Source organism: Hemitrygon akajei, chromosome 6 (genome assembly GCF_048418815.1).
Source record: "Hemitrygon akajei chromosome 6, sHemAka1.3, whole genome shotgun sequence".
NCBI classification, from domain to species: domain Eukaryota; kingdom Metazoa; phylum Chordata; class Chondrichthyes; order Myliobatiformes; family Dasyatidae; genus Hemitrygon; species Hemitrygon akajei.
Genome location: NC_133129.1, coordinates 42,197,574 through 42,209,911, shown reverse-complemented (window position 1 = coordinate 42,209,911; position 12,338 = coordinate 42,197,574). Strand labels below are relative to the sequence as shown.

The window sequence follows — 12,338 nt, the reverse complement described above, 5'->3', positions numbered from 1 at the left end:
TTCTTCATTTAACTGAAATAAATGGAGAAAATCCACTGAAGCCACAAGTGTAATGCAGTTAAAGCTTGATAAACATAACTAATTTGCCAATAAATGTTATCGTTGGTTCAGGATGTCTAGTTGTGTAATGAAAGGGAATGAGAATAGTAAACTGGAATATCCTGCTTCGACCTACTATTTATTGGAGTACATGGTAACCCTTTGTACTGTGGTATTATTTAGTACATATCTTTATCTGCTGAATGCTGGCAGTGTTCTATAATTAGATTGCATACAAATTGGATCAGGGCTAATACAATGAATGAAACAATTGCTAAAATAATCCCCATAAGCAGCAAAAGATCAATTTATCAGTCGTGTGGCTTGATATTTGAAATCCCAACATAGTCTTCACAGAGAGATTGACTCCTGCTCAGTGGAACTCACTGCATTAGAAATATTGCATAAAAACATAACTTATGAAAAACCTTATTCAGAGTAACCTTTCTGGTCGATTAAACATAGCACATAGCTGCCACATTTACTCACAGAAGGAATCAACAACCATAGAAGGAGAATAGTGAAAGACAAAGGAATTTTGGCAACAACTCCGTCGAGGTTCACTGTAATTCCCTGTGAGCACTTCTGTGAACTGATGGTTCTGTTTGACTAATCAGAAAAGTGGCTCACTTACAACAAAAGCAAACAAAATGTAACCAAAAATCTCAGCGCACGAAAAAAAAAGTACACAGAGATAACAAATCTTCAGCAGGTAAGGGTTTTCCTACATTTGTAAACATTAAAAAAAGTAACGGGTAGTAGCTCAGAGCAGACTTTGCACCCGGGCGTGCACTCACCTGTTATTGCAGAACGGGGAAGCACAAAGACAAGCTTTTGCCAGCAAAAGAACAAGAAAGGTGATGTTAGTACGATTGTCTTTTGATATTATAGATCACTTTTCTAATGGGTATCATTAATTTCATATTACCGGTGCTGCTTAACAAATGGATGGAGGTGAAAACACTACCTAAATGGTGGAAAATGTTCATCATTTGCAAATTAATATGAGGAAATAAAGACATTTCTGAACACATTGCTGGGTCTTTCTCTCCCTTCCCCCACCTTTTTTGTATTTGTAAGAGAAATGAATTCCATGTCCAAAATACAGATGCAATTTATTTAACAGCAGCAGAATAGTAGGGTTTCTGTATGAAAAAGAAGAATACACTTTCTATACACTTTCAACAAGTTATCGACTGGTGGGAAAAATACACAGACTTAACATCTGAATTCAAAGCAGCCAAATAAATGCTGTTTTCCTTTCCATTTGATCTTCTAGTAAACATTCATTCAATTTTATTCTCAAGAGAGATCAGAATGCAGATAATTTAGTGATGACAGGTAATACTACTTCTTTGTTGAAACTAGTCAAGCTAGTCTCTAGGGATAACATACCAAGCCTCCACCATCAGATGGATGAATGGATCTCTCTCAGTTAGGAAAGCCACCTTCTGAAATATTATCTGTCAGGCCGACTCACCCATGTGAGCCATGCAAAACTTCTATGAACCATTCTCGTCAACTCATCAATTGGATCACAAGGAACTAGAATAAACTCATGTAAAAAGGCCATGAAAACCAAAAGACAAGTTCTGGTGTTAGAGAGTTAATGATTTACAATAATAGACTCAACAAACTATTGTCCTTCAGAAATGAAATAATTTTCGCAGCCACGAAAACCTAAATTCTTGACAAACAAATTCTATTTATCAAATATTCAATAAACTGGACTAAAGAGTGTTTTGGAGAAAATAAATAATTAACATCAGAAAATTGTAGATATTTTGGCTTCATGATGAGAAAAGGCAATTAGATCCAAAATGCAAGAGATTCCCTAGATGCTGGAAATCTTGAGCAACACATACAAAATGGCGGAGAAACTCAGCAAGTCAGGTAGCATCTATGGAAGGGAATAAACAGTCCTCTCCATAGATGCTGCCTGACTTGCTGAGTTCCTGTAGCATTTTGTGTGTGTTGCATTAGGATATATTAGGATAGTTCCCCACTTCTTTTTATTATACACATATCAACCCTTCCTTCAGCCATAGGAAAAAGTAATGGGAGAAATCAGTAGCTAATTCAGGATTTTCCTCTACTCCTTGTAAATACACAATGAGGCAAACTTCAGAATGCTTCAAAATGTTATTTATCTTAATCTTACCTTTCCTCAACTATAAACTTGCCCTTTTCTAAAAAGTATGACAAACTATTATATAATTGTAAAGAAGCAACACTCACTACAGACTCTTCATTATAGTCTCATTCCACTGGCTAAATCACCATTTAAGAAAATGTACCTGCTCCAAACTCCTTCACCTCATATTATCCAGCTGTTGCTTATATGTTCCTTCAGTAATTGTAAATGCTTTACACAGCCTTTCCAGTGAATCCAAACCCAAGACACAGAATTTATCTGCACATTGCATTACCGCTGTTATTCACAGTATTTTTTTTCAAGTTTTGAAAAGAAAGACATTTGTCCTGCCTATTAATATAAGCACAAGCATGCCACGATTGCAATTACAAGGTATAGAATTGTATGCTATCTGACATTCAAAGGTGATTGTCATTTGAAAATATCTATTATACGTAATCCTTGTTCTTTCCACCTTCCTAACCCCTCCCTAGACACCTCTGTAACTTAAACCATGCTCGTTACTTCATTATTCCATTTCTGATGAAGACCTTTGACCTTAATTGATAACTCTTCTCTACAGATGCTGCCTGGCTGGCTGGCTATCCCTAGCAGATACAGAATATTGTACTCTGGAGTTCTAGTGTAAGTAGAAATGCCAAGATCCCATCTACTTGGGGAACTTGGGGGAAAAGTACTAGCAATGTCATTGGCTGGGCATTTATCTTTGAGAAACATTTTGATAACAAATTGCAAATGAAAGAAAAAGCAATTTAAAAATAGAATATGTTGCAATTATTCTGCCCACCAGATGCCATCTACAGAAATCAAAAACTACTGAATCAAAAAATGACATAGCAAATTTCTCTCTGGGAGAACTAGTTTACTGTAAACTTGTTCAGTTTAAATATATATACAATTTTCTTTTTCCTGTTACTATTAAACCTACTCTGACAATTTTTTTTAAGGCAGTGTATATATGATTTCAACCTATTGCTAAAAAACTCTTACTCACATTGCCTCTTGCTCTTTTGCCAATCACCATAAACCTATATGCTATAGTTACTGAACCTTTTGGCACTCAAAACAATTTCATTTATGATTTTAAAACAGCTCTATCTACTCTAAGGAGAATAATAATAGCTTCTTCATTCTCACTGCTAAACAAATGCATTACTACTGATTTCATTCTATTTTAGTAAATTTGAACAGCATCTTTACTAATAATTGACATTCTACTTCAACAGAGAACACCTAGAACTGAAAACAAACTACCACCTTAGGCTTATAACTAAGTGTTTGTTAATTAGAATCAGTGCCTGACTTTTGCACCATATTACTATAAATTAAAAATAAATATAGTCTGCTGGTCAGATAGCATACAGTAAGATTGAAGACAAATCATGGAACCACCCTCACAAAGAATGACACAAGAAGTCCATTTTAAAAATTTTTAGTAATATCAGAAAATGCTGGATGTACTCAGCAGGACAGTCAGCATCTATGCAGACAGAGAAGGAGTTAGCATTTCAGGTTGGTGAACTTTTATGAAAGCTAGAAAGTATATGTTTAAAGTTGTAGAGAAGGGTAGGAGTGGAGAAATCAAAGGCAGAATATAGTTAACATGACGAAAATCCAATCAAGTGATTGAATCATGCTTTGTCATTAACAATCTCAAGCTGACATTCACTTATTTTTTTTTTACTTTCATCCTATCTAATAATGCAACTACTTCCATCTTGTCCACCACACTGTAAGCATGCTCTTCTCTGGTGAAGACAGACAAAGTATTCATTAAATATTTCTGTCTTTCCCTCTATATCCTTTTGGGAACAGCACCTGTAGATTAAACCACTAAATACACCTGAAAGCCTGGTGAATCGATCCAGAGATACAAACACAAGTGTGGAATATAAACTGAAGTAATTAAATAGATCCAGAATTTAAAACAGAAGAAAACACTAAGTAATCATTATTATAAAGGCATCATTCTGCATTTGTGGTAATCCCTGAAGTATTCTGATTGATCTAAAAACATACTGGGGGTCACAAATGTCTTTCAGGGAAATAAACTTGCCACCCTAACTAGTCCAACTTATCTGTGAATCCTGGGTCCATTGCTGTGACTGCACCTGAAACTACCTATTAAGGGGTAATTGGAGATGAACAAGAGCAGAATTGTGCAAAGTACAGGGCTCTCTCCTTACCTTGTTCTTTTAGGAAATCCTTTTCCGATATTGCGACTGGCAAGAGCAGCTCACCTACTGGAGGCTGGATGCTCACACTGAACTGATCATCGTTTGCGCTGTAAAATATTAAAGACATGAATCAAATGTGATCAAAGTGAACATCCAAGTTCTACTGACACATTAATTTGGGGACTATTTCTATTTTTCAGCTGAATGACCAGGAATGCACGTTTATTTGAGGGTTTTGTGCAAATGCAAAGGCATCATTCATCACAGGGTCAAACAGGCCTTTTGACACTTCAGGCCCGTGCCAACCATCCAGCACCCATGTTCGTTAATCTGACACCCATGTCATTTTAGTCTCCCCACATTCCTATCAACTTACCCCCCCAGATCCACCTGGACACCAGAGGCAATTTACAGTGGCTAATTAACCCACACACACATCCTTTGGGAGAATGTGATGGTAGAGAAAGCCGAGGTAATCACAGGCAACATGAACAGAGTCACTGAAATCATGAAGCAGCTGCTCTACTACCTGTACTGTATCATTATGTTGCTGAGATAAATTCATTGACAAGGTGCATTTTACAAGACTCTGTAAAATGTCAGTACATAGACAAAGTTGGAGCAAAAAAAATTAACATTGAGCTCAACCTTATCCTTAAGCAATATCCCTATTTGGGCTCAAAAGTTACTCTGCAAAGGGACAGAACTCTCCCTTCTTAACCAACTAAGTCAGAGAGGTCAGGTTTTAATGCTGAAACTATTCTTGCCTGTAGGGTAGAGTCTTGCATTGAATGAACCTATTGCTATACAAGATAATCTTTCCAAGGATAATTTTTAAAGCACCAGTTACAGGTAGCTATTGCAAACTGGGGTTTTTTCCGCTAATCTATCTCTAATAAATACAAAAATAGGTTCACACTGGATTAACAGTTTCAGTTTATTACCAAACAAAAGCATTGGGATATAAATCACAGAATTTCAGGGAAAGGCACAATTTCTTCCTGGCTCTTCTTGTTGCACAGAAATCTAGAGATCCACTGCAGTCAGGCAAAATGTTTGGCATGCAAAACCATGCACAATGATTGACACCTCAGGCCAATTGATCTCACTATAACCTCCATCTCCCCTGCCCCTGCTAGTATTGCTCTAAAGCTATTGATCGGAACACACAGCCGATCAGTTTCCATTTTCTGATTTCAGGCAGGCCAATTAAGGAGGTGAGTAATTGTGATTACACTGCTAAAAGATCAATCGAATTTGCTGGAAGATTCAATACTTCTTCAGAGGGACCAGAAGGCAAGCATGATGAGCAGTGGTATTCAGAGATACTTTAAAATAAAATGAACTTTTATTTCAACATTCCTAACCATACAAGTGCACTCCAAGTTCAAAATCAATAGAAAAATACAAGAGGTGTCACATATCGCTGCTTTTCGATTAAAACCCATTACGTTTTGTATTCATATCTATAACAGTATTCAGCTTAGAATTTATTTTTGTAGTTATGTTACATCAAAAACACACACATTGAAACCTACTCATATTGAATTCAATTTCGAGATGGCAGTTCTTGTGCATTTTGAACAGAATCACATTTTAATCACAGCTCTGCTTGATCATTCAGCTGACAGTTTAAAACATTTTAATAAAGACCTCTTTTTGATGTCTGTGGCAAAGCCATTTATAAGCACCTTAACTCAAAGTTCAAAAGTTCAAAGTTCAATGTACATTTATTATCAAAGTACATGTACGTCACCACACACTACACTGAGAAATGTTTTCTTGTGGGCATACTCAATAAATCCAATAACCATAATAAAATCAATTAAAGACTGCAACCAACAGGGCAGACAACTAGTGTGCAAAAGTCAACAAACTGTGTAAATATAGGAAAAAAGAAATAATAATAATAAATAAATAAACAATAAATATCAAGAGCACAAAATGAAGAAACCTTGAAAGTAAGTCCATTGGTTGTGGCAACAGTTCAGTGAAGTTGAGTGAAGTTATCCTCTCTGGTTCAAGAGCCCGATGGTTGAGGGGTAATAACTGTTCCTGAACCTGGTGGTGAGAGTCCTGAGGCACCTGTACCACCTTCCTGATGGCAGCGATGAGAAGAAAGTATGTCCTGGGAGATGAGGTCCACTGATAATGGATGATGCTTTCCTGTGTCAACTCTCCATATAGATGTGCTCAATAGAGGGGAGGGCTTTATCTGTGACGAGCAGGGCCATATCCCCACTACTTTTTGTGGGATTTGCCATTCAAAGGCATTGTGCTTCTGCACCAGTGTGTGGTACAGGCAGTCAACATACTCTCTACTACACATCGATAGAAATGTGTCAATGTTTTAGATGTCATGCTGAATCTTTGCAAACTTCTAAGGAAGTAGATGCGCTGCCATACTTCCTTCGTGATTGCACTTGCATGTTGGGCCCAGGACAGATCCTCTGAAATGATAACACTGAGGAATTTAAAATTGCTGACCTTCTCTACCTTTGGTCCCCCGATAATGAACAGTTCATCGACCTCTGGTTTCCTCCCCCTGAAGTCAATAATCAGCTCCTTGGTCGTGCTGACATTGAGTGAGAGGTTTAAGCCGTCACACCACTCAGCCAGATTTTCATTCTCCCTCCTAGATGCTAATGCATTACCGCTTTTCAATTGGCCAAAAACAGTGGCATTGACAGCAAACTTAAATATGGTGTTGGAGCTATGCTTAGCCACACAGTCATTAACTACAAAACAAGTTGAGCAGGGGGCTAAACATACAGCCTTTTGGTGCATCTGTGCTGATGGAGATCGTGGAAGAGATGCCGTTGCCAATCTGAACTAACTGGGGCCTGCAAGTGAGGATATAGAGGACCCAATTGCACAAAGAGGTATCAAGGTCAAAGTCCAGAAACTTATTGATTGGTTTTGAGGGGATGATAGTATTGAATGCCAAGATGTCGTTGATGAAGAGCATCCTGATGTATGCATTTTTGCTGTCCACCTATTCCAGGACTGAGTTAAGAGCCAATGAGATGACATCTGCTGTGGATTTGTTGTGCCAGTAGGCAAAATGGAGCAGACCCAAGTCGGTTACCAAGCAGGAGTTGATATGTTTCATCACCAACCTCTCAAAACACTCCATCACTGTGGATTTAAGTGCTACTGGACAATAGTCGTTGAGGCAGGTTACCACGTTCTTCTTAGGCACCGGTATCATTGAAGCCTGCTTGAAGCAGGTAGATACCTCAGAGTGCTGAATGAGTGGTTAAAGGTCTGTGAACACTCCAGCCAGATGATCAGCACAGGTCTTTAGTACTTGGCCAGGTACTCCCTCTGGGCCGGATGCTTTCCGTGGGTCACCCTCAGAGACTGAAATCACAGGGTCAATTGGGGGGGAGTGGCTGTGGGAGTTCATGATGGTTCCTCCATGTTCTACCAGTTAAAGCAAGCAGAGAATGCACTGAAACCCTATTGTCACCTATGTCGCTTGATTTCACTTTGTAAGAGGTGACAGCATTCAGGCCCAACTAAAGATTAGCATACTCCATCATTGATTTGGAATTTATGTGACGAATAAGGAATAAACAATTACTAAGCAACACTTCAGAAACTTAAATGTTTATTCATTCTTAAAATCATTATCCATACTTGTCAAAGAACACTGATTTACATGAAACTTACAAAAATAAAAAATGCAACAAGACTTTAAGTCCCAGTCTGATTTCAAAACACACACACAAACCTGTGCTATAGCACTTAAGAACACAATGCACATATTTGCTAGTTGCAAGTTTACAAAATTAGTGCAGAACAAATCAGATGCCAATGTCTCAACAAAATAGTAAATTTTAAAATGCTTGTGTCACTGCCAGTAGAATATATCGTTGATAATATGTTGCTGATTGTATTAATTTAAAATTAAAGGATCAGAATTTCAACAAGCACAATTTGAGCAATTGCAAAATTAATATCCACAATATGAAAGAACTGAAACACAATTTTGCCTAACATTCAAAATTTGGGAGTTCAAGCTGTTAACATGGCTAATCAAAACAGGGTTGTTACAGAAGTTGAAAAATGTATGCATGCCTCATAATGCAGAGTAAATTTATCGCTTGATGGGTTAGTATATATACTACAAAATATTTGTTCTAATTAGTTCTCTGAAGCATGCAGCAGTGTTATTGCACTCCCACTAAATGAGATGAACACTTGATTTTATGTGATAGCTATAATTTTCAAACTGCAGTGCAATGATTTTTATTACTGCACCAGTACAATGTATTCTTTTATTCATATCTGGTCTCACCCACATCCCCAAAGTGGTATCCTTCCAACAAAAAAACTCCAATCTGAAATCTCATCCCATATAAGCATAACATTCGACTCAATTTTTTCCCCCATCAAATCCCAGTTTTTATTTGTGCTGCTTTAAATATTTAGACAGTAATGCACAGTGAAAGCATACGCAAGATTTGAGTCATTTGGCTGACTGAATGAAAACTTGCCCATGATATTGCAACTCTCCATCAAAAGTAAATGTGGACCAATGGTTAATTAGACGCAGTCTGTGATTTATGAAAAGGATATTCATCACGGGAAAATGTTTTGATAAGCAAATTTTGTAAATTGAAATGATTGAACAAAATGCATTGTGGCATTTCAGGATGGTATTTTCTTCTCACCTAAAGTGCTGTACGATTTATTATATTAAAAAAAAGCTGCAAAAATCAAAGAAACATACCCAAAAAAATCAGTGACAGTATAAAACAAATTCTTAAACATAGATTCATAAACTGAGGAATTACTTTATTGACTAAGCGTTTACTAAGTGATCTACATGTATCTAAAAAGTGGTTCCAAATGGCCAATAAATGAAACATAACATAATCAGCCACTAAAATTACTGAATCTTGGAACTGACCGAATAAGACTCCAGGCTACTACTACTAATAAAAATGTAGTAAACCTGGGAATTGGAAACAGATTTAAGATTCCTATAAGCAAGCTCAAATTACAAACAAAATTAAGAATTCTTTCCACTTAATGGATGTCAAGAGTGATTACCATTTTTTTTTCTGTTTATTAATTCGTGAATTAATGATCATGAGAAAATGAGGACCAGAAATTACATTGGCCAGGGGACAAATAGGCAGATCCAAGATAGATTCAAACTGTATGATTCTATGAACATACTTCTGCAGAAATGATTAAGGTTTAAGTCTACTTTAATTCATATCCAGCTCTGGTTCCCATTATGTCACCAATTTCTGATTGTTAAAAATTGATGCTCAACTCTGGATTGGCTGATTCATGGGTTTAATCCACTATAAATATGCTCAACACTAAAACTAAAAATTAGACTCCTGCTATTTAGATTGATGATGTTGCATATTTCCCTTGTTCTGTCACACAGTCAATAGAGTGTGAATACAGTTCTGATCCATTGCTTACGCTATTTAAATTCTGCTTTATACATTTTTCAAGTGCAATGTTGGAAATTCTATAAAGGACATGTCCAAAATGAGAATCACTTAGAATCTGTCAGGTTCAGCACTCCATTCAATTCTCCAAATTTTTAAATGTTCCAGGAATATCAACCATAAGGAATGTTGAGGCATCCTTGTTCACTTAGCAGATCTTCAGGAACAACGGTTATGACGCCCTTCAAGTTTTTAATGCAGGTGAATTGGGTCTGTAGTGCAAATGAGATGCATTCAAGAATATATACCTTTGCAAATGAGAGAATATGGCATCACTGTAGCATAGCGGTTAGTGTGCACTATCACAGCTCGGGGCATCAGAGTTTGGAGTTCAATTCTGGCAGAAGTTTGTACATCCTTCCTGTAAGTCTCCTACCACATTCCAAAATGCACCAGTTAATAGGTTAATCAGTCATTGTAAAAATTGTCTTGTGATTAGGCTAAGGTTAAATTGGTGGTTTGCTGGCCAATGCAGCTTGTTGGGCTGGAAGGGCCTGTTGTAAATAAAAGTGGTTTTGGACTTGAGGCATTGAAAGACCACTTAACTCTTTTATTGGGTGGCAATGTAAAAGGCAACATTAAGCTGAAACTCCGCTCATGTACCATTATAAGGCATGGGCAATGAAGAATTAAGTAAAACCACCTCTCTGTCACCAGGAAATTGTACCATAGGCTGTAGTTAACAGAGCTTCAGCAGGTGATTTATGGACTACATTGTGTGCAAGGTGAAAATGTGCAAAACCCAACTGGGCCATAAGGAGTCTCCTTATTTTAGATATACCAAACAATGAGGCCCCTTGTGCAAATATCAAAACTGTGTTCCTGCCACTGCAAGTAACATCGATTATGCAGACTTCTTTAAAGTCTGAAAGACTTCCTGACTCTCATTCAGGTAAAGGAAAGAGTTCTGGAAGAAATTTCACAAAATGGATGTTGTTGACTTCACAGGTGCTGCTTATGAGGAAGCTTTACAAACAGCACATAGAACATGGTGTTCCTCATAGCAGTGTTTGAATTAGTTGGCTTCAAACCAAGAACCATTCAGAAAGAGTCAGTGATTTTGGTATGACAGTTGGAATTTGAGGAAAATGAAGACGATGCTGTACAGTGACTCGAGCCTCTCACTAACAAGAACCTGGCAGGGCTTCACAAAGTTTTCAATGAGAATTACCATAACAACCTGCTGCTGAAAATGAAACAAAAGCATTCATAAAGGGTTTTCAGGTGTATTGATGAGGCTACATTATTAGGTGTTGTGATCATCTAGTAAATAAGCTGTAGCAATGTACTACATACAGAGCTAGAAACAACGGCACGCAGTCGGTAAGTCGTTTCGAGACTAGTTTATTCAAACTTCGCGGCACTGGCTTTTAATCCCTAGTTCCCGCCCTCTCCCGGCGGAAATGATGTCAGAGGTGCATTACCAAAGTCTCCCCCTGTGCGCTGGCTATTTGTGAGCCGGTTCGCCTGCACAGAAAGTGGGTTGCCACATAACCCCCACCCCCAGAACCGGCAATACACCCCCCAATGTCCACAGTCTGGATCAGTCTCTGTTTGGGAGGTCTGCCTCTGCGCCGCGGTGCCTGAACCTCGACCAGCTGCGCCAAGTCCACATGGGCTGGTTTGACTCGGTTCACTGTGAAAACCTCCTCTCTCCCCCCAATGTCCAGAACGTACGTGGACCTGTTGCTGTTGATCACCTTGAATGACCCCTCGCATGGCCGCTGTAGCGGTGCCCGGTGTCCGCCCCTTTGTACAAACACAAACTTACAGTTCTGCAGGTCTTTGGGTACATGGGTCAGGGTCCATCCGTGCTGTGAAGTTGGTACGGGGGCCAGGTTGCCGAGCCTTTCACGTAGTCTGTCCAGGACTGCTGCAGGTTCTTCCTCTTGCCCCCTTGGGGCTGGTACGAACTCTCCCGGGATGACCAGGGGTGCGCCGTACACCAACTCGGCTGACGAGGTGTGCAGATCCTCTTTGGGCGCTGTGCGAATTCCAAGCAGGACCCAGGGAAACTCGTCCACCCAGTTAAGTCCTCTCAGGCGGGCCATGAGAGCTAACTTCAAGTGACGATGGAAGTGTTCCACCAGTCCGTTCGACTGTGGGTGGTAGGCAGTAGTGTGGTGTAGCTGCATTCCCAACAGGCTGGCCACAGCCGATCATTGGCTGGAGGTGAACTGGGAGCCTCTGTCGGAGGTAATGTGGGCCGGTACACCAAAGCGAGATTCCCAGGTTGCAATCAGTGCTCAGGCGCAGGAATTGGCAGATGTGTCGGCGAGCGGGACCGCCTCTGGCCACCTTGTGAACCGGTCTACCATAGTTAGGAGGTACCGCGCTCCTCGGGACACTGGTAGGGGGCCCACGATATCTACATGAATGTGGTTGAACCTCCGGCGGGTGGGTTTGAACTGCTGTGGCGGGGCTTTAGTGTGCCGCTGCATCTTGGCTGTTTGACACTGCGCGCACGTTCTGGCCCATTCACTGACCTGC

General features: G+C 39.2%; 1 protein-coding gene across 2 annotated transcripts in view; it reads right to left on the bottom strand.

The window, feature by feature from the left end:
* ap3b1a (adaptor related protein complex 3 subunit beta 1a) overlaps positions 1–12,338 on the bottom strand; it is a 242,790-nt gene that overhangs the window by 25,467 nt on the left and 204,985 nt on the right. For both annotated transcript variants that reach the window (XM_073048231.1, XM_073048232.1), the window contains exon 25: positions 4,381–4,478. In XM_073048231.1, the coding sequence (XP_072904332.1) occupies positions 4,381–4,478 (98 nt within the window). The remainder of the gene's footprint in view (positions 1–4,380; positions 4,479–12,338) is intronic.